General features: G+C 39.2%; 3 protein-coding genes across 3 annotated transcripts; 2 read left to right on the plus strand and 1 right to left on the minus strand.

Moving 5' to 3' along the window:
* The first annotated feature begins 581 nt into the window (after positions 1 to 581).
* On the plus strand, positions 582 to 2,611 carry LOC127978747 (60S ribosomal protein L11). The gene is made up of 6 exons (XM_052583627.1): positions 582 to 650; positions 1,026 to 1,176; positions 1,308 to 1,414; positions 1,607 to 1,738; positions 2,300 to 2,410; positions 2,527 to 2,611. The coding sequence occupies exons 1-6, from the start codon at positions 597 to 599 to the stop codon at positions 2,554 to 2,556; spliced, it is 585 nt and encodes a 194-aa protein (XP_052439587.1). The 5' UTR covers positions 582 to 596; the 3' UTR covers positions 2,557 to 2,611.
* Positions 2,612 to 2,926: 315 nt separating this feature from the next.
* klhl43 (kelch-like family member 43) lies at positions 2,927 to 10,865 on the minus strand. Its single transcript, XM_052583626.1, has 6 exons — positions 10,695 to 10,865; positions 7,654 to 8,328; positions 6,952 to 7,298; positions 6,409 to 6,708; positions 5,949 to 6,124; positions 2,927 to 5,666 (listed from the first exon to the last, which is right to left on the minus strand). Exons 2-6 carry the CDS (start codon positions 8,066 to 8,068, stop codon positions 4,928 to 4,930), a joined length of 1,977 nt encoding a protein of 658 aa, XP_052439586.1. The 5' UTR covers positions 8,069 to 8,328; positions 10,695 to 10,865; the 3' UTR covers positions 2,927 to 4,927.
* An 854-nt stretch (positions 10,866 to 11,719) lies between these two features.
* eloa (elongin A) lies at positions 11,720 to 25,992 on the plus strand. The gene is made up of 12 exons (XM_052583628.1): positions 11,720 to 11,886; positions 20,107 to 20,163; positions 20,279 to 20,394; positions 21,154 to 21,623; positions 23,288 to 23,559; positions 23,647 to 23,758; positions 23,893 to 24,045; positions 24,253 to 24,350; positions 24,486 to 24,666; positions 24,793 to 24,916; positions 25,064 to 25,212; positions 25,397 to 25,992. Exons 1-12 carry the CDS (start codon positions 11,815 to 11,817, stop codon positions 25,456 to 25,458), a joined length of 1,866 nt encoding a protein of 621 aa, XP_052439588.1. The 5' UTR covers positions 11,720 to 11,814; the 3' UTR covers positions 25,459 to 25,992.
* The last annotated feature ends 306 nt before the right edge of the window (positions 25,993 to 26,298 follow it).

Here is a 26,298-nt window from a genome sequence, read left to right on the forward strand (position 1 = left end):
GACTAAAATATTAAAACTACAGTTTTCTTTTTGTCCAAAATTATTTTTCGAAGATGCAAAAAAAAAAAAAAAAAAAAAAGGGAAAAAAGGGAGGACTACATAGTAGTCATAGAGAGAACATAGTCCTGTTTCATGAACATGATTTAAAACAGAATTTCCAATTCCGAGCCGAGTGATCTATGATAGGCTTTCATAACACTGAAAACTATTTCCCCTTCACCAATTTATATATTCCCCTATATTCTGAACTCTTAAACAAATGTGTAAGTGACTCATATTAAATCTGGTCTTCGACTTCAATTTTGGAGTCTTTAAATATTACCCGAAGTTCGCTCCGCAGCGCAAAGCATGCTGGGATGTGTAGTTCTGTGGACTCAAAACGTAGCATAAATGCTCTGCGCCGGAAGTATTTCGTTCTCTTCTTAGTAATCAAACATGGCGGTGAGTACAAGAAAAATTGTGATCATGAAAGAGTATCATTAAAATCAACAAACATCTGCTTGTCTGTATGCAATAATCACGTAAAGCACACTGTTATCAGTCCCTGCCGCTGTGAAATACAGAAGGATGGCAGTATTTGCGGCCAGAATGATCAGATGCGGCAGATATCGGAGTTAGCATTACAGTGTGTTGTAGAGCAGAGACGACAGGTCCCTGACTAGCTTAGTTACTTCTGTGTTTCCAATGCTCCCTGTACTGTTTCTGTGGAACCGAGAGGTTCCGGTTGAATAACCGGCATCTTCGTTGTATGTAAAGTGAAATATTGATAGTTTGTTTGCTTATATTGGCATACTAGCAGCTTTCCGAATGGTGAATATGTCTGGGCATGTTCATCTCGTACCCATGGTGATAATGTTGTAGCTATTGATTCGTTAGAGCTTTTATCTTCTTTAGTACCTTATTTTTAAAAGCTATGGTTTTACTTTTGTTACATCTTCAGCCTGATGACATTGTGGGAGCTGGTGAGGTTTGTGAGAAGCCCGGTTTCATGACAGCTAATTATTTGGCTGTGAATCGTTGAACAGGACCAGGGTGAGAAGAAGGAGAACCCCATGAGGGAGCTGCGCATCCGCAAGCTGTGCCTGAACATCTGTGTTGGGGAGAGCGGGGACAGACTGACCCGTGCTGCCAAGGTGCTGGAACAGCTGACGGGACAGACTCCTGTCTTCTCCAAGGGTAGGTGGATTTCCTATCTCTTGCTAGTGGTAGAAGATGATTGCACTTTGTTATATCTTATTAATGTGGATTTATATTCATTTGTGTTTGTAAAGTTGTGCCATGCATTAAGTCTAATTGTCTCCCACCAGCCCGCTACACTGTGCGATCCTTCGGTATCCGTAGAAATGAAAAGATTGCAGTCCACTGCACTGTCCGTGGAGCCAAGGCTGAGGAAATCCTGGAGAAGGGACTGAAGGTGAGAGGAATCTGTTGTTAATGGAAACAGGCTGCTTATCTGTTGTGCTAAAATAAGCCAGGGCTGTACCTCACTCATAGTGCATGCATAATGGGTTCTTTAAATGTCATGTTTTGTTTATGGATACTGTATTGTTTTTTTGTTTGTAAGCAGTTGTTAATTTATTTGTTTTGTGTGTGTTTGTATGTGTAGGTGCGCGAGTACGAGTTGAGAAAGAACAACTTCTCAGACACAGGAAACTTTGGCTTTGGTATCCAGGAACACATTGATTTGGGCATCAAGTACGACCCAAGCATTGGTATCTACGGCTTGGACTTTTATGTGGTGAGTTGCATTTTATTGATACAGAAGGGTCACATTTATGCATCTATTTACATTATAGCGGCAGAATCATATTAATTTCTTGTTGGTTAAGAAATGTTATTTTAAGTGATCTTGTTCTGCCACTATACTTGCTCATCTGAGTATCCATTTTAATACCTACTGTACTGTAGGTGGATTTTAGGAAGTACTTTTCCCTTCTTGATGATGTTTAGGTGGTCTGAAACTGAATTAAAGCAATAAGTATTAAGAAACTGTGATGTGGATTGATTTTAGTTAACCTGGAACAGAGCAGAATGTTTCTCGAGCAACACTGATTCAGTTTTGACGTATTACTGATGTAATAAGTTCACAGTTGACTGTATATATAATATTTTACAATGGCTTCAAAAGCAGCTCAGCCAGTAATAAGTCCAGAATCATCCATATGAAGTTATTTTACTAATGCGTGGCGGTTGTGGTGCAATACAGATGAAAGCAATCACATCTTTTAACCTTAACCTCTAATATCATGGTTATTTGGGCAGCTAGGAATAAGCAGTCCTAATTCTGTGTTTGCTGTAGGTTCTTGGTAGACCTGGTTTCAGCATTGCCGACAAAAAGAGGAAGAAGGGACGCATCGGCGCCAAGCACCGTATCTGCAAAGAGGAGGCAATGCGCTGGTTCCAACAGAAGGTGTTTAAAAAAACTGATACCAATGTTGATTCAGTTTCCAAACAGTCTATTTACGCAAATGTACAAACTTTTTTTTCTCTATATTCCTAAATTTGCTTATGCTTTTTCTTTTTCAGTATGATGGCATCATCCTCCCTGGCAAGTAAAGGACCACCTTTTCCCCCCAATTTGTATCAAATAAATAAAAGAAAAGCCCAAATATCATGCTGTCCATGTTTCTTTATTTGTGAAGGATAACATTGGTGTTGCTCACTTCAGATAGTTTGTGTTAGTGTGGCATGTGACAAAGTTATCAATCAAGTATATGAAATGACTTTTGTTGAAATTTTAGCAAGTTATTTTAAAACCGAAATATCAGCTGCATTTGTTTAGGTGGTACAAATTGTAGGAAGTACTTTTTGCCAGATTTGTGATCTTGGGTGTCACCTTTTTTAAATCTAGACACTTGTGTGATAGTGTCAGACAGTAGTTTCTGACAGTTGAGGACTGGATGGTGATTGTTGCAGTGAATTGTGCAAAAGAAAGAAGAGAAGTTTTTTTTTCTTTAACAAGTTTTATTCAGTGAAATTCCAGAGATTTAGTGGCAGATTATTCCAGGCGCTCTAATCTGATACATTTTCCATGTTATGCATCAATTTCCCTTTGGTTATGTATTCAATTGTTGACTATTTTGTTTGGTATATTTAGATTATTTAGTTTTATCATGTACTATTATAGGTTTTGTTTTGTTTTTTACCTCTTTTTTTACCTTTTACAGAGGAACGTAAAGACCCTTAAATGTAACTTAAATGGGTTAAAATGGGTTATGTTAAGCATTTTTTTTTCATAGCTAGTCTATAAATCATGTTGGTTCGTATATGTGGTATTGAGCACATGCTTTGGTGAGCAGTATCAATTTTTTTTCCTTCAGTTCTGATGAACTGTTCATCTTCAGAATACAAATTAAGATCTTTTTGATGGAATCTGAGAGATTTCTGACCCTCCCATAGATCGCCATGTAATTAACACAATCAAGGTCCAGAAACGTAGCAAGGACATCAGTAAAATAATCCATGTGAAATCAGGGGTTCAACTGTAATTTTATGAGGCTACAAGAATACTTTCTGTGCGAAAAAAAAAAAAATGTAAACAATTCGTCGTCTCCTTGTCACCCTGGCTTCATTTTGGAGAGTATCCACTGAATGCTAGGGTGATGCGGAGGACACGAATTGTTGAATAAAGTCATTTGTTTTTCTTTTGCACACAAACAGTATTCTCGTAGCTTTGTAAAATTATGGTTGAACCCCTGATATCACGTGGATTATTTTACTGATGTCCTTGCTACATTTCTGGACATTGATCATGTAGGACCCTTGCTGTCAATGAACGGGTCAGAGAGCTGTTATCAAAAATATCTTAATTTATGTTTCGATAATGAACAGAGGTCTTGCGGGTTTGGAACAACACGAGGGTGGGTAATTAATGTAATTTTGGGTGAACTACCCCTTTAATTGTGTGTCTGAGTGGGGAATTGACTTTTGCATCCTATCTCTTTGCAAATACCACTGAACAACTTTTGCAGTTATTGGGTATGGTTATTAAGAGAGAAAACTGATTAACTTGAATTAAAACTCCTTAACTGTCACTCACATTTTTGAACATAGATGTGAATCTGCATCTAAACGTACATTTTTATCATTCATGATTGAAAAAATTTTGTAACATGAATTTGATGTACCATTTTCATGGTAATTGATTTTAATATGGTTTTCAAAGGATGAATTTTGAGATTTTGAGTTCTCAATTGATATATAATTTCTGATGATTTTTAAAGTGTGCTAGAGAAAACGGCAATGAAGAAGACTTTTTGTGACAAAGGTCAGAACTCCTGTTATGATGTAGATGTTTGAGGTGGACTCTTGTCATAAATTAATATTAATAATCTTTTTTTTATTTTTTGCGAAGAAACAGTGGATAAATATCTATTAAGGAGTAAGACCTTTACAAAGATATATAGTTTGTCATGATTAGATTAGGATTTAATTGTAATATAGTGAAGTAAACATACATAATAAAAAAAATCAATAAATAATGTGAGAAATAAATAAACTGATAAGGCTTAATTCAGTACTACTGAATTAAAACGGTGATAATCCCATTATAGTTATTTTTTTAATAAAACTGTATGGCTCAGTATCTAAAACTCATTCACAGAAACTAAGCAGATACCTCACTAAATTCCTCGCACTGCAGAGGCTCTTGTGAAATGTACCTGTTAACATTCTTTATAAGTGGGCCCTAGGTAGTACCTTTTCTTTGAACTCACTGTGTACTTTGGAGTTTTAAGAACAAGGCTTAAAAACAAAGACTTCTGTGCTTTTCCCTTCATGTTGTTATTCTCTACATTCTGTTCTAAATTTCCATGTCACCTACACATCTCTCTCTTTTGCTGTCTTTTTCTACACTCAACATTCTCTCCTTTCTCCCTGTCTCTTTCTTGCTCTTTGTCTTTCACCAGCTTGTCTTTCTCATGCAGTGTTATGCACTGCTCTGCCTTTCATGGGAAGGTGTGTTCCGGTGTCTTCGTGTCGTGTGGCGTGGGGGCAAGGGAAGGGCACAACAGGACACTCCCACTATGGGTTCTGGCAGGTCTTCAGCTGTTGCCCAGCTGTCAGTGCCTGGGTCATAGCGTTGGACTGCTGACTTGTAACGTTTCTCTGCTTCATTCCATCCTCCTAGCAGGTATAGGTGATTTCCCAGTGGAGACAAACCAGCTGTGCTTACTCCCAGTGGCAGGTTCGCAGCTCTGGTCCACTCCTTGCTCTCAGGGTTGAAGACTTCCATGGTCATCACATCAATGCGGACTCCACCGGGACCAAGCTGGCTACCTCCTACCACGTACACCTTGCCACCTACTGTTGCAGAGCAGTGCCAGCCACGAGGTGTTTCCAACTCTCCCTGCTCGCTCCAAGTGTTGCTGTCAATGCTATAACTAATGACAGAGCGAGAGTAAGCGCAGTTAACATACCCACCAGTCACCAAGATGTCTCCCGATGGAAGGACAGCACTGGCATGGCAGCATCGTGGCATATCCATTGGTGTACGGAGTTGCCAGGTGTTGGAAGAGGGCTGGTAGCTCTCAATGGTGGCCAAGAGGCCATCAGTGTTGCGGCCACCAATGGCATACAGCCGCCCACCAGTGGCCACCAAACTGAAATGGGTACGTCGTTGGCGCATGCTGGTAAGATGTAGCCAAGTGTTGAAGCGAGGATCGTATCTGAGGTTCAGAAGGTAATGCGGTCAAATCTGTGTATTAGATTTTAGACTAAGGGCATCCAATCCTGTTCCTGGAGGGCTATCTTCTTGCAGAGTGGGAACTTACCTGGAAGTACCTAGTAATACTTAAGCCCTTGATTAACTAGTTCAGTTGTGTTTAATCAGGTTTCAGACTAACCTCCACAGGAAGGTGAGACACCAGGAGCAAGATTGGATCACCACAGTTTTAGACTAATTGATAGGGTCTACTGATGACTAAATTACTTGTGATAACATAGCCTACCTGCTAAGAGTGCCAACAGCATGTTTAGCCTGGTTTCGGGCATCATTCTGATCTTCTCCTCCTGCCACATACAGGAATCCATCCATCACAGCCACACACTGGTTGAAACTCTTGGCTGGCAGCTGAGTAAGATGACGCCATGTAGCCGTTCCCTCTCGTGGATCTCTCCAAAGCACCTATGCACAGTAAAACAAGTGAGCAATCAAAGGAAATAAAAAATGAATTTCATTATTTGGACAGAGCAGAGAGTTTAGTCTTGTTCCCGAAGGACCACATTCTTGCAGAGTTTGACTCCAACCTTAATTCAGAAACACCTTAGCTAAGGTATTTAGGATGACTAAAAGCTAATAGGCTGGTGTTTTGGAACAGGACAGAGGTTAACTCTGCTGAAAGGTGCTTTTCCAGGAGTAGAACTGGAAACCAATAACATATGTCATAGACTTTGTCCAAAGGTCTGTACCTCTCGACTTAGGGCACGCTCAGTCAGTGAAGGACGACCCCCAATGGTTAGAAGAGCATTCTGGCTTCCGCGGGCCTTTGTGCGCCGTGATTGCAGTGTGTTCTGCTGGTAGGGCAGCAGATGGTAGTTCATGGCATCCACCAGAAGACGGTGGCACTGAGGATCTAGCATCATGCGTGCCACTGGCTGGATCTCACTAACCAGCGCGCTCGCAGGGATGGTCTCAAAGCGCACGTGAGACAGCAGTTCTGCAGCATGTTCCTGCCTCTTTGGGTCAAAGTCTATCCACTTCATTGCAATCTATGTTCCAAGAAAATGTAAAATTAATGGTCCAAGTTTATCTAATTCAGTCTACTTTATAAATAGTGTACATATTAATACCCTTCTCACGATTCTAGCTATATCTCTTCTTACAAGTATGTGCTGTGTTTGCTGACATATTTAGCTTTTTTGGTCACTGTATAAAAAGATTTTCCTTAGCTTTTGCCTTAGCTTTTTAACCCTATTCCTCTTGCCCTCCCATCCATCTTTCCGTACACTGACCTGAAAGGTGGTGACCTCTGAAGGAAGAGATAGGTTGTCATCTTGCAGGAAAGATGTGATCTGCTCCAGGGTGAGTTGGTTGAATTGGGTTGTCTCAGAAAACTGGGTAAAATTGTCCAGAATGTAGCGCCGTGCCGCCTCTCGAACAGGCATCAGGCCATATGCAGCGCCGATGTTCCACACATACACACAAGTGTGCACATTCAGCTCGGACATCAGGAAGTCCATGCACATCTGGAGAAGATGAGGGATTTGCAAGGTGCTGGCTGCAGACACCGTGCAGCCAATGGTGTACAGGGACATGTGTACACGGCCCAGGTAAGCAAAAGTAATCACATTGGCAAGTCCTGAGGATAAATATAATACATACAGTATATGTTATGGTGTTTAAATATGTATGACTTAGCCATAATGTCAGACATGATTCCAGTTGTTTGAGCCACTCAAAATACTGGGAAACTCTAACAAATGCAGCTAGGTCTCCAAGCGTTCTCCAGGAGACATACTGTACAACAAATTTTAGTTCTAAGCTGCTCCAAACCACCTGCCTGTTTGGTTCTGATCCTGAATCAGATTCAGAATTGTCCTAAATGGTTGGTTCAGGTGTGCTTGATGAGAGTTGGCGCTAACCTCTGCAGGACAGTGAGTCTCTAGCTGCACAAATGAAAACCTCTGAGCTAGGTTATATCTTTTAAGGCTTACCGAGAGGGGAGAGGGTCGGGAGTTCCAGTCGTTTCAGTCCAGGGTCCTTGGCCAGGACTTCACGAAGATACTGGCTGACTGAGGAAATTACTAGCTTGTGGACATCAAATGCCTTGGTTTTGCAGGCCATTTCCATATCAGTGAGGAATCGTTCCTGTCTCATGCGGCTCAGCTCCTCCAGCAGAGCCGATCCATGTAGGGGACGGGTGAGCTCACTGCCCAGGCCAAAACCTCTCTCCCCAGGTCGAATCACAGGGGGTGGAAAGGGCACCCCATTGAGCCGATTCAGCTGCTGAACATTAAGAGGAACCTCCAGCTTCTTAACACCGGGCTCTGGGACAACCACTCCACTCTCAACTGTTGTTGGTTCAGAAATGGACTTCTTAGGGCGTTGTGACTTCTTCTTGGGAGCCATTGAGATGTGTAGGCTGGTTAGATGATAGCTTTTTATCAGTCAGGTCAACAGATTTCCAAACTGATTCTGTGCTGACAGTCAGATTAACTTGTTTTTTCTTTCTTTAAAGGTTTTTACTGACAGAATGATTTTGAAGCTGTTAAACTTTTACTGTATCTCAAGACCACTGATTAACCAAGATGATATATGGACAGACAGACGCACTACACTTCCAAACCAAAAGTGGAGAAGAGCAATTGATCTGCGTCAGTGCACACCACCTGAAAAGAAACACAGTTAACATATAGTAAGTATGAGCTCAATAAATATCATATGCCTTACAATATCATGGTCAGCATGGATGGGTTTACACTTGATCTCATCTTCCTCTTTTACAGTGGGAGGATACAAGGCTGATTGACAGGTGCATGTGGCCTCGTAAGGGAGTTTCAAAAATGGATTGCCACGGATCACGGTTATAATTTAGTTTTAGTTTACAAGTATCATGCAGATTTTTTTATTCCAAATTGAAAGAAAATTGTGAAGTATATTCCATGTAGTCTCTCTGTTGATATAAGTGCATGAAAACCTTATGTATGATATTTTTCAAAAAGTTTTTTTTTTTCATTTCATAGATGATGGTGTATAGCAGGGCATATTGCAGGACACTATCTGTAGTTTTGCTACTAAATTTTATAAAGGATGTAATGTACATTTGCATTGACATCTGACTCTTATTATAGGACTCAGCAGGTCTAGAGAATGTGTGTTTATTCTTATATCAGCAATCCCCTCCCATTTGGCAGTTATTATAGTTAAATATACATGCACACTACCAGACTCAAATATTTAGCCACATAGTTTATTACAGATCACAGCCAATACATAAGCAGAATTATTACTTTTGCACAGGTTGTTTGTAATCAGCTCATTGAAAATGTGTATTGTTTCAGAGATAAACAAATAAGCATGATTGGACTGTGATAGACAGGTGTGCTTACATCTCTTCTAAAAACATTAGCCCACATAGGAAGAATGTCAGGGGCTGTATTGCTTTAATTACCCTCACACTGTCATCATTCCCTTCCTGCCCCCTTTCTTACCCCCATCTCACCTTAAAATCTGTGCCACAAAGTTTATCAGCATTCTCAAAAACAGTTGCAGTTGTTTTCAATCAAGCAGAAATGCATGGATGATCTTGTAAAGTGGATCCGCCCATTTACCATGACAACCTTTTTCACCAGGGACATAGATACACAAAGAGCTGCGCTTGGGTGTTATCAACAGGTGTTCAAAATATGAAGGGTCTCATTTAAAAAGGAAAAAGAATAACAGCATCAAAAGCAATTATTATATGATTTACTTTTTGTTTTGCTAAGACTAAAATGTTACAAAAATCTACCTTTTGTAGTATAACATTTTTGTACTTATTTCCATCTTCACAGTTGTTTTTTTCCTAGTCAGAGTATTTTTTATTCTTAGTTTGTCCCTAATATGGCAAGATTTACCATGCATGAATATGGAGCATAATAGTATATTAGTATTATAAAACAGAGCATTTTGATGAATTAAGTATTAATACAAGCTATATTTCTTTCTTGATGACACATTAGATACATAAGTTATATGTCGCCTGCCATGCTTTTGTGACAGTTACTATCATTACACCATGGCAGCTGCTGGCCCTGCATGGGCTATGACATGCACACACAAAACCACAGCACATTTACAGCTATTTACAGCACAGGGAGGGAAATGCTTGAGGGGAAGAAATCAATGACCGATTTAATTTTCAGGTTTACAGTAGTTTGAGGAAAGTTTCAGTAATGATAATACAACCATCTGACCAAGATAGCTCAAGGAAAGTCATCTGGTGGTCCTTTCAGGTTAACTAAAAAAACAATAGATTAATCGATTAATGTTCTTTTATCTGATGCTCTAAAGAGGATTTCACAACACTCAATATGAAAAGGTAAGCAGGGAGACAAGGAAATGTCTATACTTTTATATGAAAAAAGATAAAAATAAGAAAGGATGAGAGGGTAAGATGAGATGGGAAAGAAGCAGCTGGTACACACGTCATTCCTAAAAGCTGAAGGCCGGGCTGTCTGTCTTCAGTGTAAAATGCTGTAGTGTCGTGGAAAGTCTGACTGAATATATGCTTGCCAACCTCCAACAAGCTCCTCGCTCTGCTTGTTATTTATAGACATTGAGAAACCACCCTCATGTCATTCTCTGTCTCTGAATCTGACAGGGGTCTGTTTAAATATAGACCACCCCACTACAGTGGGATGCCTTTGATAAGAAATTCTCTGAGTCTGTATTTGGATTGTGAGATGTCAGAGATGCATATCCAAAGTGATGTTAAGTTTTCAACTCGCATAAAATTGAAGCGCGTCTGTATGAAGTAAGCATGTCCTATGATTCAGGCTTGTTGTAAATCCTTGTTCTAAATTACATGGAGACATGATGAATCTAATTCATGCGTTTAAAGTGTAAGCAATGTTCTGTTGCTTTTAAAACATTCACGTCAATGTTCTGTTGCTTTTTAAAACATTCACATGTCAGTGTCTAATTTAATGTCAATTTATTATTATGTCTTTATGCATTAATCAAAAGCAAAACAAGCACAGTCAGAATGTTTTACCTCTACTTTATAGCTCTCTTCCACTCTTCTTAGTCCTTCCTTGTTCTTCTTTCATTCGTTCTCTTAGTTCTTGAATCCACACTGTTTTCTTTCTCTTTTTGGTAATCTGTCTCTCTCACTGTCTGTCTGTCTGTCAGTCAGAGCTCTGTTGGCAGCAGGAGTTAATAGAAAAGATGAACCAACCACAGTTCTGCAACACAATCCTACCAGTCCTCAACCCCACCTACATAATCTTCTCCATATACAGCCATACCCCTCCCCCCAAAAAAACACTGTCCATATCCAGCTTGTCCTCCTAACACCAACCTGATAGGGCACACAGAGGCAGCGTTATTCTTACAGCCAAGACAAGATTAGGGCACCCTGATGAAGGCATGTAGCCGCAACGCGTAGATGTACCTCTCACCAAAAGAGTTTTAACGTATAAAGCTAGTGATGCAATAAAGGCTTTCTAACTTCACTACAATTTGAGTGCCTTGGAGTTCTAGTCCTTAAATATATACTATCCCATACAACCAAAGAGCACCGAGATTTCATACCCCATGCAGCACTTCTTGATGCATTGCTTTGAAAGATTAGGGCTATAACTGCCCTAGACACGATCCATAGACAGATTGCATAATTCAATGGCAGATTAGTATATATATATATATATATATATATATATTTATCTGGGTACATAATATAAACAGCTTCAGTCTGTTGTAAGTGATGCTTTAACATTTGATTACATCATTGACCAAGAAGATGCTTCTCTCATGTTGTTGTGGTAAGTCCTTGTATTTGAATAATGTAACTAATTAAATACTTTAATAATTCTAAATCACTTTTAGACATGCTATAGGCAAATTAAAATTTGCAAGTAAAAAACTGTCCACCTCATTTGGCCTTCCTAGGGAGGATGTCTCTAAAATAATCTCAAAGCAAATTATCAAAGCTGAACAATAAATATTTGAATACATCATGACCTCACCAAGTGATAAGGATGACTTTATAACAGCAGAATGACGTCCTTCCGGAGTCTCCATTTGGAGTGACGGAAGTTCGCAGTAGTCTGAAACAACAGCAGGCCCCCACCACTGCTGTTTTGGCTTCCGGGCAACATGCACCAGCTGTAAACATGGCGGAGGAGATATTGGAAGCAGTCGAGAAGTTGCAGTTAAGGCTCGCAGAGAATCAAGAGCCTCGCAAGGTAAGAAACCTTTTCGGTGAGACGAAGCGAATGCTCTACGTCGTCCCTTTTCGCACCGTGTATGACTATGTTATATGCTCTTCGGCGAGTGTCTAGCCTGAGGTTCGATCAACATTGCTATCCAGAAATCCCACGTCTAACAATTACAAGAGCAGCAGACCGTGAAATGGATGATCGGTTTACATAGATCAGTTTGGATTGAGCTTTCTCCTCAAACATGCTTCGATACAACAGAAAAAACAGCATCGAGTCACTTTCCTAGAAGCTTGTGCTCATTTTTCAGAAATGTCAACCACAGCGATTTATATACGATAGCGGTGACAGATGAAGACAGGCCTTGCGTAATGCAGCAGAATTTCTGTTAACGTTACTCCATGTAAGACACGATTCCTACTCAGTTGTGAATAGTTGTTACACTTAGGTTGTGTTTCAAAACCGAGTGATCTGCCTATGTAGAGGGCGTTAGTGGGCATAATGCTTCATTCCATGCTTCCAAATGTTTTCTAGGTAGGAAGCTGAACGAGGTTTGAGATACTGCCAAACTTGTCAGTGCAACCCCCATGTTCCCAAGAAGGCCACGACGACACTTTGAAAGTGCAAATAAATGTTTGTTTTGCCAATTCTGCTGCTTGGCCAACTAATAAGTTTGTTATTTGATATTGGTCTTACTTACAATGTCGTCTTAATAACATGGTAGTACTGTAGTATTTTTGGGCACTACAACATGTTCATGCTAGGTATTTTAATATTTTTATAATATATTTTTTTATTTTGGACCTATAGAATGCTAGTAGCTATGTTTGCATCTACCTATTTAAATGTGCATTTTGGGATATCGCATAAAAAGAAAACGCTTGATGAAAATTCCAGGATGCGCGTACATTCTAAAAATGCACATAAACTATGATGTAAACGCATTTATCGAATAAATTTTAACATGCGGATTGAAAAAGTCATGTGACTTTGTGCTATGAGATGAAATAATGTTAGAACAGCAAAGATAGCACAGCCTTAGTGAAGCTGACAATGTACTACACACCAAACACTCTCCAACCAATCACAGATGACCTTGTGACAGGCCCCAGGCAATTAGATGTATATTCTCCCCTAGAAAACCAAACAGATCACTCAGAAAGCAATCTTATCCTTTTTGAGAGAATGCTTATAGAGCACAGCAGTATGCATATATTTAAGCTTGTAAATGCAGTAATGCAGACACAATGTGAATGGCGTGGCTCGTCACAACGATAACCATTACACACACTCAGCTAGGGTCCGTAGCCAGTACAAGTGCATAAATATATGAGGCTATATAAACAAGCTGGTGCATACCGAGAGGACCGAGACAAACTGCCATCTTGTGCCTTGCTAACCCTTAAGCAGTAATACAGTGACAGGGCGAAGCGCATGATAACATCATGTGTCACAAAGCTCAATCCGGTGTCCCTAAGTGAGCACTGCTGTCTGGGTATGGTGGTTTCCCCGCCTCTAAATTCCAACTATACGACCTAGTCGAAAAAATATAGATTCAGGCAGCTAGAATCCGTATGTGGAAGCACAGGTCAAGCTCACCGACAAGACCTGTTAAGCCAAGGAGCACACATCCAAACTGATAGTAGCATGAGAGATTGCGATAGCTGCAACATAAACCTTAAGAGTTGAAGTCATAGCGCCACCGCCCATTCGCTGTTGCAGAATGCCCAGAATGTCATACATGGGACAGTTCTCCGGGTCGCAGCCATTAGATTCACACCATTTAACAAAGACTGCCCATTTAAGAGCATACAAGCATCTCGTAGAAGGAGCTCACACCTCTGAAATCATGTCCATCATGCGACGAGATAATGTGCCCAGGTTTACCACTTGCCACACACCATCCACACATGAAGTTTCCACCATTCAGGGTTGGGGTGCCATATCGAGCCGTCCACTTGGGACAGGAGGTCCAGTCTCAGTGGAATCTTTCACAAGTAAATCGTCAGTATCTCCAGCAGGTCAAGAAAACATGGTCTGTTTGGCCAGTACAGAGCGATTAGAATCACCGGGGCCCTCTCCTCTTTGATATTGTGCAGCAAAATCAGAGGGCCAAAAAAGCTTCTCTTAGCTCGAGGTGAACCTGGAGGGGGCGCATATAAAGAAGACTGAGGTGACACACCGTTGCGGCTGCCACCATCTATCCCAGAAGCCTCTGATATTCTTTCAGTGGTACATGGCATCCCAGGCTGAAAGTATCCAGTGCAGACATTAAATCTCATATGCACGCTTGCCAAAGATGCACTCTCATCAAGACCGAGTCCAGCAGCATCCCCAGATATGTCATCGCTTGGCTAGGGCCATAACACGCTCTTCTGTGTGTTCACGCAAAGACCCAAGCTCTTCAAATGAAGTAACAGGCCGTGTTTGTTGCTGTTGAACACATCTTCTGAATGGGCCAAAGCCAGCCAACGGTCCAAATATTTCAAAATTTGCATTCTGCTCACTTTCCGCATTCTGCAAAGTGCTGTATCCATGCATTTCGTGAATGTACGTGGGGCCAATGCTAGCCCGAATGGCATTACTGTGAACGGATATGCTGTGCCCTCGAACGCAAATTTAAAAAATGTGAGTCTTTCAGATCCACCAAGATAAACCAATCTACTGGCCAGGTCTGTGCAAGGATCTGTTTCAGTGTTGTCATTTTGAAAGTGCATTTGTATAAGAACCTCTTGCCTCAGCACCAACGCTCTGTGTGCTGGTACTGTTGACGTGACCACATTATTGAACCTGGGTAGTTTGCAGCAAAACTGAAGTATGTAGCCGTTCTCTATTACGTTCCAAATCCAGGATGAGATGCCCTGAAGACCGGAGGCAGACAGAGCTTTCCTAACCCATACTCGGAATTGGTGCTCTGCATTTAACCCATCCAATTGCACAAACCGCAGTGAGTAGGGAACACGCACACACCCGGAGCAGTGGGCTGCTCTTTTTTCCATGACCCTTGGGAGCAATTGGGGGTTCAGGGCCTTGCTCAAGGAAACTTTAGCCATGGGTATCAAAGGTGGAAGAGAGCGCTGTTCATTCAACTCCCCCACCTACAATTCCTGCCGGCACTCGAACCTGTGAACTTTGGGTTAAGTCCAACTCTCTAACCATTAAGCCACCGATGCTGATGGAGCACCAACATGCTTCTCCCGATTGCCTGGGACATCTTTATTGTGGCTTTAAAAGTGAAGTCCATCTCTGTGTGCAGATCTTTGAACACCTCAGGATCCGTCTCCCGATCATCCAGAGATATCAGGAGCCCTGCCTGAAAAACCTGTAGCACTGCCCTCATATGAAGTGTCAAAATTGCTTCTCCTGGGGTAGCGTATGATTCGTCCATGATGTGGGCGGTCAGACGGCAGGGCTTTGATGGGAGCACGAGTGGGGCAGAAGAACACTGTGTGTGACCGATGAAATGGGACGTTCCCGGGAGAAATCACCAAGTGCTATATTGCTCCGGCTCCTAAGTACCTGCACTGAGAACTCCTTGCAGTGTGGGCAGTCAGACCGTGTGAGTGCTGCCTCCGCATAGAAAAGACCCAGGCACGGGATTCCAGTACTCGTGGGTGTCTTGAGCCTTGAGAATTATTATATTCAATGACTTCTCCTAGTTTTCTTAGAGCTATTTAGTGCCAGTTTATGGAAAAGGTGCTTTATTCGCAAATGTTTTATGGAAACTCCCTGTTTTGCGCGCAAGTTAAATTCACATCTTTGGATGGAAACATAGCTAGTTACTCCTTGAAATATGTAAGCATCCTGGTGCAAGATATACTACTGCCAGTTTTTTCCTAAATGTATTACATCTATATAGTTTTCCATTATATTTATTTGAGCTATTAATTGTTCTATTATAATTATTATATGTATTATATGTATTATATGTATTAGTGCTGGGTGATATGGTCATTTTTCAAATTGTCATATTGTCAGCCTGTGAGATCGATGATACACGATATTATCGTGCATGGGTGGAGCAAGAGAGAGACTCTTTGTTTATGTCATAGAATAACTATTTGGTATTTTAAACCATGCAGGTGTGCGAGAGAGAGCCTATGGAAAGACCAGTAATCGAAAAACAATAATAAAAAAAAGTGACAAAAAAAAAGTCTAATATATACAGGTCCTTCTCAAAAAATTAGTATATTGTGATAAAAGTTCATTATTTTCCATAATGTAATGATAAAATTTTAACTTTCATATATTTTAGATTCATTGCACACCAACTGAAATATTTCAGTTCTTTTATTGTTTTAATACTGATGATTTTGGTATACAGCTCATGAAAACCCAAAATTCCTATTTCAAAAAATTGTGAAATGAAATGAAAAGGTTCTCTAAACGAGCTATTAACCTAATCATCTGTATCAACTAATTAACTCTAAACACCTGCAAAAGATTCCTGAGGCTTTTAAAAACTTCCAGCCTGGTTCATTACTCAAAACCGCAATCATGGGTAAGACTGCCGACCTGACTGCTGTCCAGAAGGCCATCATTGAAACCCTCAAGCGAGAGGGTAAGACACAGAAAGAAAAAGAAAAAAACCACAGTGCCAAAACCACTTGTAAATGGTTTACTGACCATGGTATTACTGTGCTCAATTGGCCTGCCAACTCTCCTGACCTGAACCCCATAGAGAATCTGTGGGATATTGTGAAGAGAAAGTTGAGAGACACAAGACCCAACACTCTGGATGAGCTTAAGGCCGCTATCGAAGCATCCTGGGCCTCCATAACACCTCAGCAGTGCCACAGGCTGATTGCCTCCATGCCACGCCGCATTGAAGCAGTCATTTCTGCAAAAGGATTCCCGACCAAGTATTGAGTGCATAACTGAACATAATTATTTGAAAGTTGACTTTTTTTGTATTAAAAACAGTTTTCTTTTATTGGTCGGATGAAATATGCTAATTTTTTGAGATAGGAATTTTGGGTTTTCATGAGCTGTATGCCAAAATCATCAGTATTAAAACAATAAAAGACCTGAAATATTTCAGTTGGTGTGCAATAAATCTAAAATATATGAAAGTAAAATTTTTGTCATTACATTATGGAAAATAATGAACTTTTATCACAATATGCAAATTTTTTGAGAAGGACCAGTATAATACTTTCAAACATACTGATAAACTAGCGTAAAATATAAAAAATACTTTATTTAAAAGTTCTTATATAGTCATATTGGGCGTCCTGTGACAAATTTGCCGCATCTGTGCATGGAAGTTATCAGTCTAAATGTTCTGCAAAATCGATTAAAATCAATAGTAGATTTCATTTAAAGTCCAACAGGTTAACACTAATATTGGGCATAAACAAACTTGTTAATACGCATCTCGTCAGTACAGTGTTAATTTCGTTGACTAAATATTTTCGTCATTATTTTCGTCACGAATATATTTTTGCGGACAAAAACGAAACTAAAACTAAAATAGAAGGCACTGATGGAGACTAAAACTATGACTAAATTGATTGACATTATCGTCAACGAATAAAGGACGAGACGAAAATAGACTGTGACGAAAATCAAATCAGCAGACGGGAGAGATGCGAGGAATGAGCAAAAGAACCGGCAAAATGGAATAGGCGAGACTGCATGAGAGAAGAGAACCAATCCGAGCCTGACTTATTGAAACGTGAAGCGAAGGTTTTCAGTTTTTAAATGAGCTCCCGGGAAGTCGGCATTCGAAGAGGTGATGTCTAAAAGAGCGACAAAATGTCCACAGCTCACTTCACGTTTGACGACGAACAAAACAAAACAAAGCGTAAAGCACACGGAGCGCTCATTCGTGGCAACACAACCAATTTGAAAAGACATTTACAGACGAGCCACCCGGACATTTTCTCAAATATAATTTCACAACGATGTTCTTTTATTGAGCTAAGCAAAATTGGAAGACTGCAGTGCGTAGATGTTGTAGCATTAAATATTAAGACCTGAAAAGTAATGTAAAATAGCCCCTTCTTCAAGTTAGATGAGAGCACAATACTAATACGTAATATTATGATACATACATTTGATTAATACTAATGTTTAGTATATTTTATAATGTTCTACTTGTTGACGATATCACAAATATTTCTATATTAGTCATGTAAAACGTGAATGTTCACATCCTATCATTATACATACTAATCTAGCAATATTGTAGTATTTAAAACATACAATATTGCTAGACAAATGAATACCTTATAAAATCTTGTTACTTTTTTTATCCACCCAAATATTTACTTTAAATGTATGCACTCCTTGTTCAGCTCAGCTGTAAGCTTTAAGGTCCTGGACCTAACTTTATTTTTCTTTTATTGATGGTCAATTGGCAGCTAATTATTGTTTACATTATCATGACAGTGTTTGTTGCTGCATAAAAGCTTTTGAATCGAAATAAAGACACAGTTGTGTTGAAATAAAGTTGAATTTGTGTTTTATATATTTTGGTTAAGTTTGTTTCCTATACCAGCTGTAAAAAATTGTCTAGTAAATCTGTTATTGATTTTAGTCTTATTTTAGTCGACTAAAACACCAAGCAATTTTAGTCGACTAAAACACCAAGCAATTTTAGTCGACTAAAATAAGACTAAAATTAAAACAAATCAGATGACTAAAACTTGACTAAAACTAAAAAGAATTATAGTCAAAAGACTAAGACTAAAACTAAATTAAAATTTAGTGTCAAAATTAACACTGCGTCAGTAAAGCCAGTTCTCTAATCAGCGGTAAATTTCCTCTGGTGCATGATTTTTACATAGAGCAGCTGTTACTACACAGAGCCGTTGTTAACTGAGAAGATGCACAAATAAATGCTGAAAATGAACGTGGTTTTGCGCTGCTTCTCAGTTAACAATGGCTCTGTGTAGTAACAGCTGCTCTATGTGAGATCACGTAATCGACTGAATTAGCAGGGTGTGTTCGTAATGCTCAATTTCTGTGTGACTAATTTTCAATCCTGATAAATTCATTATGATCAATGCATCACTTATAATAGTAAAACATAAATGCTTTTGGATTTAAATATTTAACAAAGCATGCAAACAAATGGACACTTTTATCATGTTGTTTTGTCATTGCGCTAGTTCCAGGGACTTATTTCTTAGCAATGAAATGACTTATATCTGCAGACAATGTACGTCTACTTATGGATGGAGACTTTGGAGACTTTCGGCCAAAACTATGTATTTTGCATGCATCACATTATAGTGTGGTGTGGCCTTTAAGAGACTGATCACTTAACTTATAACTAGGGCTGGGCGATATATTGAATAGTATCGGAATAATTTTGACGACTATGTAAAATTTGAATATATCGGGAATATTGAATATTTCAAATTCAAGCATACTTTCCCAAAAGAATGCGCCGAATGTCCAAAAAAGGAACCTGTAACTGCTGACTGCTCTACGCCCCTCTACTACGAGAGCTTAAAGGGGGGGTGAAATGCTATTTCATGCATACTGAGTTTTTTACACTGTTAAAGAGTTGGATTCCCATGCTAAACATGGACAAAGTTTCAAAAATTAAGTTGTACGTTTGAAGGAGTATTTTTGTTCCAAAAATACTCCTTCCGGTTTGTCACAAGTTTCGGAAAGTTTTTTTCGAGTCTGGGTCTGTGTGACGTGAAATGGAGCGGAATTTCCTTATATGGGTCCTAAGGGCACTTCTGCCGGAAGAGCGCGCGCTCCCGTTGAGCAGAGCACAGACATTCACTGATCAGAGCGAGAGTGTAGCGAAATGTCACAAAAGAAGTGTGTTTTTGGTTGATACATCAAACTGCACTTTCCACATGTGCAGCTTAAAAAAAAAAAAAAGACGACATAAAGTGGAACTTGGTCATTTTCCAAAACCGCTAAGCAAATATATACAGTTTCAGTACATACCACATAGAGACGTCCTGCTGTAGTCATTGCTGATGCTGCTTTTGTTAAATTTTAATTTTAATTTCTCTTTTTTTTTTTGTGATTAGTTTTATAGAATTATGTGATTGGCATTTTATGATAATGTGTTAAATACATTGTGAATGGTCTTAAGTGATCGGTGTAGTGAAGTTTTCAACTAAATTGGCAGTTTTCCACTTTATTTGATCAAAAAGATTTTGACTATATTCTTTCTAATACAGTGGTAATGGTCCAAAATTTGGACCAAAATGGTGAGTGTTAATGGAAAATTTACCAGCCATAAATACTTTTTTCCACTTTTCACCTGCTGTCTAGCTGCTGAAAACTCTTAAAAGGCTGGGGGAGCTTCCTATAACAGTAGACATCCTGGTGGTAAGATTAAACTGTTACTTATGTTCTATAGTATTACTTGAGTTGGTCTAACATATTTTAATAATGCAATTGGTTTTATAGCTTTTGATGTGTTTATTGTCTTCTATTCTTGCAGGAAACAGGCATCGGAAAGACTGTGAATTCTCTGCGCAAACATGAATTTGCTGGAGAGGCAGCAAAGAACCTTGTGGCCAAGTGGAAAAAGCTTGTGCCAGAGAGATCTGGAGACAGGTTAGTCTTTTAAAGTGATATATTACATATTCATATCATTGCAATTAACCTTTAAAATAAATAGTGTAATTTTCAACAAATGGGATAGATAAAAGCCTAACATCTGATCATAAAGGTTCTAGCCAAAGCATCTACTGCAAAATTTCTGTGAAGAAGCTGAAACCTGAAACAACTGTTCTTCAGAATATTTTTGTTGTCATGGTCAAAAAAATACTTTGTTCACCAAGCCTGCATTTATTTGACAGTAAATAATACAGTAATATCATTAATATCATCAAATATTACCAATTAATTTAATATATTTTAAAATGTGGGTTACTCCTGTGATGGCAAAGCTACATTTTCAGCAGCCATTACTCAAGTCTTCAGTGTCACGTGATCCTTCAGAAATCATTCTTATATGCGGATTTGCTTCTTAAGAAGCAGTTTTGCTCCCTAATATTTTTGTGTAAAGTTGTAACCATGATACATTTTGTTTTCCTGGATTCTTTGATAACTGGTTCAGAAGAACCACATTTATTTGAAATATATTTAATTAATTATTGCTATATAAAAGTAAATGTAAAGAGTATATTTTTTTAAATCTTACTGATCCCAAACCTTTGAATGGTTACCAGTACCAGAAGTTGCCAGTGCTGATGAGTTTTACTCAGGTTTGATGTTTGGCGTGTAATAATTTTGGAACTCTGGTTGTGGTATTGCGTACTTCTGAGATAAGAGAAGAATAAGTATATGTTATATGTTTCATTTTATCAAAAGACCGAGTGTAAAGGAAGGGCGTTCCCACTCACGCATTAATGAGTCTGGAGGGCACAAACGAGTCCGGGAGCGGTCTCCAGATGAACCACCACTTATGGAGGAGGAACAACATGAAGAGATGGGATACCAGCATGGCTACTCCCCCTCCCCTCCACAGCACTACAGCGCAAGGGATTATCAGTCAGATGAATATGAAAGCCCTCCTGAAGAGGAGCCAGAGCCAGAGCCCAGTCCCCCACGCAATGACATGAGACACAGCAAGCCAAACAAAGAGCCAGTCAGGGAGCACAATTCCCAAGACAATCGGGAACAGGAGAGACGGAAGAATCGTCCCACGGGTGTCGGCAGCAGTGAGGAGAGGTCGCATAGAGCTGACAGAGAGCAACAGGGTGGGACGAGTCACAAATCTAAACACAATCGACATTTAAGCCCACACGAAAGCAAAAGGGAAAAGAAAGGAGGAAGTGATGGTAAGAAAGTTTTGCTTGCTTTTGTGTTATAAGTCTCTTATACTCATCATGGCTGTATTTATTTGATAAAAAAAACAGCAAAAACATATTGTGAATATATTGTTAAAGGGGGGGTGAAATGCTCGTTTTCACTCAATATCCTGTTAATCTTGAGTACCTATAGAGTAGTACTGCATCCTTCATAACTCCAAAAAGTATTTAGTTTTATTATATTCATAAGAGAAAGATAGTCTGTACCGATATTTCCCGGGAAAAACACGACCGGCTGGAGGCGTGACGTGTGGGCGGAGCTAAAGAATCACGAGCGCCAGTAGGCTTTTGCGTTGAGAGCGTTAGGAAGCTGTGACATTACCGTGAGGAAAAAAACATCCAAAACAAACCATGGCTAACAGTCAGATTCAGCGTATATTTATGATCCAGAATCAGATCCAGAGGCTGAAATTTAACAAGAGCAGCAACGACGTCTCTATGTAGTATGTACTGAAACTGTATATATTTGCTTAGCGGTTTTGGCAAATGACTAAGTTCCACTTTATGTCGTCTTTTTTTTTTTTTTTTTTAAGCTGTACATGTGGAAAGTGCAGTTTGATGACAACATCGCATGTTGTTTACTTGATGTGCTTACGCGCCGATAGCTAAGTTAACAATTTAGATATTTTAAGCAGTTTTACTCACCGCATGCGGTTCCAACACACGATCGTGACCCTTTTTCGTTTGGGACTGCATTATCCTTAAGAAATAAACGATGTGCAAATCTGGCGTCAAACTGGGCCTTGTTTGTAAAACAAGCATCTTCTAAATGCAGGGAACAAACAAAAACACTTGCACAACTCCGTCGATGCTCTGTAAAAATAAACTCCATCCACTGGTCCCTTAATGCTGTTTTTTTTGGTAATCTGTGCAGCGTTGTCTTGCCCTGGCAACCAAAAACACACTCCTTTTGTGACATTTCGCGACGCTCTCGCTCTGATCAGTGAATGTCTCTGCTCTCAGTGCTCTGCTATACGGGAGCGCGCGCTCTTCCGGCAGAAGTGCCCTTAGGACCCATATAAGGAAACTCCGCTCCATCTAACGTCACACAGAGCCATACTCGAAAAAAACTTTCCGAAACTTGTGACAAACCGGAAGGAGTATTTTTGCAACAAAAATACTCATTCAAACGTACAACTTAATTTTTGAAACTTTGTCCATGTTTAGAATGGGAATCCAACTCTTTAACAGTGCAAAAAACTCAGTATGCATGAAATAGCATTTCAATATTTTTTGAATATTGTGAATATTTTTTCTCTTGTTATATATTTTAAAGTAATTTATTTCTTTGATGTCTTCAGTTTCACATGATCCTCCAGAAATCATTGTAATATGCTCATTTGCTGCTCAAGAAGCATTTATTATTATAATCAAACAGTAATGTTGCTTTGTATTTTTTCTTGTGAAACTGTATTTTTTTTCCAGGCCATTCTTTGATGGATAGAAAGTAAAAATATATATATATATATATATATATATATATATATATATATATATATATATATATATATATTACTTTTGTAACATTAAAAATGGATTTACTGTCACTTTTTTGAACACTTTTATACCCTTTTATACCCTTCCTCTCAATAACTTAAAACTTTGGTTTTACTTGAATTGCTTTTGTCTTTAAGGAAAATCAAGGGAGAGGAGGGAAATTCCAGAGCCAGTGGTTGAGGATGAGGAGTCATATGAGGCTCCAACTATGTCTTTCGAATCCTTTCTCACATACGATGCTCCGACCCCAAGCAAAAAGAAGAAAAAGCAGTCCTCGCGACCCCATCAGCCTCCTGCTTCGATTCCATCTGCTTCCTCTAAATCTGGCAAAGCCAATGGGACCAGTAGTAAACAGTCAAAGCCATCTTCTTCCTCAGTGACCACGCCAGTTCCGGAGAAACGCAGGAAGGTGAGGCTGAACTTGTTTCTCAGACTAGGTGATGGGAAACCAGCTTTTGTCCATGTGTCGAAGGCCTTCTAATCATTATTTCTCCAGGTTGTAGATGTGGTTCCCACTCTGCCTGATATCCCTTTGCCAGCCATCCAGCCATTCTACAGACCACTGCCCTCCATTGATCTTACACCACTGTCCCCCCAGAGACGTAAAGGTATGCGTTTTTTGGTTTTATAACCCCATCAGATTTAGCCTATCATATCTGAAAGAATCTGAATTAAAAAACAATATAAGTGTATAAATCCCAATGATTTTTTTTTCGCATGGTCTCATGTTTTTCTCCTCCAGTCCCACAGGCATGTGAGGAAGAGGATGGTGGCTATACAGGGCGAAGACTGAACTCTAAAATGGTTGTGTACTCTGGGTCCAAGACTGCGTTTTTGCCGAAAATGATGTCTCTGTATGAACAGTGCATCAGAGTCCTACAGAACAATATAGATTGTAAGTTTTCTCATTCCCTTATCATTTGTTATAATATTAATTATTGATTTAACATTCACAGTCTGATGTGTGTGAGAAATGTGATGTCACCATGTTTTAAATCACATTTGTAAAAGACGCCATAATGTTTCAGGGGGGCTGAAATATTAACCACCAATTGACCGGAAATGAATTGTCATTTTACTGGTATTTCTTGCATTCTCTTAGCAATCGATGAAGTGGGAGGAGTGCCATTCGAGATTCTGGAACCGGTTCTGGAGAGATGCACTCCTGAGCAGCTTTACCGGATTGAGCAGTGTAATCCAGTATGTGTTTACATTCTCAGTCGTTATGCTTATCTTAAGAACAACACTGCATTCAAAGTTTTCTCGTTAGATCTTAGTATAGTAATTTAGGGCTTCGTTTTGGACTAATCTTTAATTTCAAGCCTCTCTACTCAGTATTTCACAGAAGACACCGATGATCTGTGGATGAAACACTGCAAGCGGGATTTTAAACATGAACCACGACAAGAGTATGAATCTTGGAGGGAGCTGTTTCTCCGGCTCCATGAAGAAAGGGAAGAGCGTCTGCGCAAGCTCACAGAGAACATCACCTCAGCCCATGCAAACAAACCTAAAGGTACACACAGGCATTACAGTAACATTGTAGCTCAGTGAGTGCAATAGAAATGTAGGTGAGGATTTAATGAACTGTTCACAATAATAATAACTCAATTGTTTTCTCTATATTGTTCATTTTTAACAGGGCGGCAGGTTAAAATGGCTTTTGTCCACTCTGTTGCTAAGCCTCCGCGAGATGTCCGCCGTAGACAGGAGAAGTTTGGCACTAAAAACGGTTCTACCAGCACAAGCGCTGCTCCATCTGCCAAGTTAGTGAATGCTGCATTAGTCACAAAGATGTCATCAGTCATGTAGATGAATCTTTCTCATGACGTTTTAGCTGACAATCTGCTTTTCTTCCTTTTTTTTTTTTTTTTTAACTCCATTTAAATATTATGCTAATTTTTCATATACAGGATCAGACCAGCAACAAACTACAGTGCTTACAGCAAATCCAGTGATGGTGGTGAGTCTTCTTTTAGCAGTCCCCCTGAGTCCTCCTCACGCCCCTCTGCTCCCAGCAGTGCTGGTGCTCACAGTGCCAGAGACAAACCGCAGGTCAAAAGTGAGTTTAATAAGAAATGTTGTTGTTGTTGTTAAATATTTATCTTTACATATTTATTTTACAGATATTTATGTATTGTATATTCACCTTTAATGTTAAGATCATGTCCAAAATTTGCTCATTTAATTGCTTGAACAGGTTGTTTGAATGTGTCTTACAACTTTTTCTGCTCTTTGTTTTTCAGAAGTTGCTCCAATGATGGCTAAAACTATCAAGGCATTCAAGAACAGATTTTCCCGGCGGTAAAAGTAAAAATGTTTGTGTGTGTATGATAGAAGAGAGAACAACTGGAAGAGGAAACTATTTTTTTTTTTTGCTGTAATGCTTGATAAGGAAATGTGTAATGCCTCTTGTCTTTTTATGCTTTTTAATATTATCAGTACAGCTCACTGGACGCAATCACAGAAAATATCTGCATCAACAACCATCCACACTCAATTATGTCATAGCATGTTGGAAGCGTTTTATGAACACAGAAAACAAGTGGTACACTACAGATTACCATGTGACACCAGAAACCCAGACTCTGTTAAATGTTTATTTAATTGCTTACAATAATCATTGCATTTTCATGGGACTAAGTATATGATTTTAATGTAGAGTGAGAAAGAGATGAGATGTAAAAAGTTCAAGGACTGGACACCTCCACACCATCATATTTATTTTAAATCTTGGACCCGGCAGTCCTTGACCTTGCCTTGAATGAAAGATCAAGTCGTTTTAATAGATTTTATGAAGTGCTCTATGGACATTTTTAATAAAATCCATGTGTTGATCTCACCATGGTCTTATTTCTATATCTATTTCTGGGTGTTTTAGATCTTTGTTATAAAGATCAATAATGAAAGTTTCAACTTTCAACTATCACTCTGTCCTAACACCTAAAATATATAAATGTATTTTTCTCGTGTTTTTCCCCAACTTGTATGACTTCCTTTTCATCAGTGCAGCACTAAGCACGGTAAAAAGTGGCTGTTATTAAACCAAAAACATCTAACCTTTGCGTTAAACCTAAACAAAAGATAGTGATATAGGTTTAAAACAACATTAGACCGAGTAAATAATATCGTAATATTCATTTAACTG

The sequence above is a fragment of the Carassius gibelio genome, chromosome B19, assembly GCF_023724105.1.
Source record: "Carassius gibelio isolate Cgi1373 ecotype wild population from Czech Republic chromosome B19, carGib1.2-hapl.c, whole genome shotgun sequence".
NCBI classification, from domain to species: domain Eukaryota; kingdom Metazoa; phylum Chordata; class Actinopteri; order Cypriniformes; family Cyprinidae; genus Carassius; species Carassius gibelio.

Coding starts and splice junctions, on each gene's coding strand:
- LOC127978747 (XM_052583627.1), top strand. CDS start 597: ATGCGGCAGATATCGGAGTTAGCATTACAGTGTGTTGTAGAGCAGAGA. Junction 1,177..1,307: donor GACTCCTGTCTTCTCCAAGG/GTAGGTGGATTT, acceptor GTCTCCCACCAG/CCCGCTACACTGTGCGATCC. Junction 2,411..2,526: donor TGCGCTGGTTCCAACAGAAG/GTGTTTAAAAAA, acceptor TTTCTTTTTCAG/TATGATGGCATCATCCTCCC.
- klhl43 (XM_052583626.1), bottom strand. CDS start 8,068: ATGGCTCCCAAGAAGAAGTCACAACGCCCTAAGAAGTCCATTTCTGAA. Junction 6,709..6,951: donor CAGAGGTCACCACCTTTCAG/GTCAGTGTACGG, acceptor CTTGGAACATAG/ATTGCAATGAAGTGGATAGA. Junction 6,125..6,408: donor AGCGTGCCCTAAGTCGAGAG/GTACAGACCTTT, acceptor TACTGTGCATAG/GTGCTTTGGAGAGATCCACG.
- eloa (XM_052583628.1), top strand. CDS start 11,815: ATGGCGGAGGAGATATTGGAAGCAGTCGAGAAGTTGCAGTTAAGGCTC. Junction 20,395..21,153: donor CCAGAGAGATCTGGAGACAG/GTTAGTCTTTTA, acceptor TTTTATCAAAAG/ACCGAGTGTAAAGGAAGGGC. Junction 25,213..25,396: donor AGACAAACCGCAGGTCAAAA/GTGAGTTTAATA, acceptor TTTGTTTTTCAG/AAGTTGCTCCAATGATGGCT.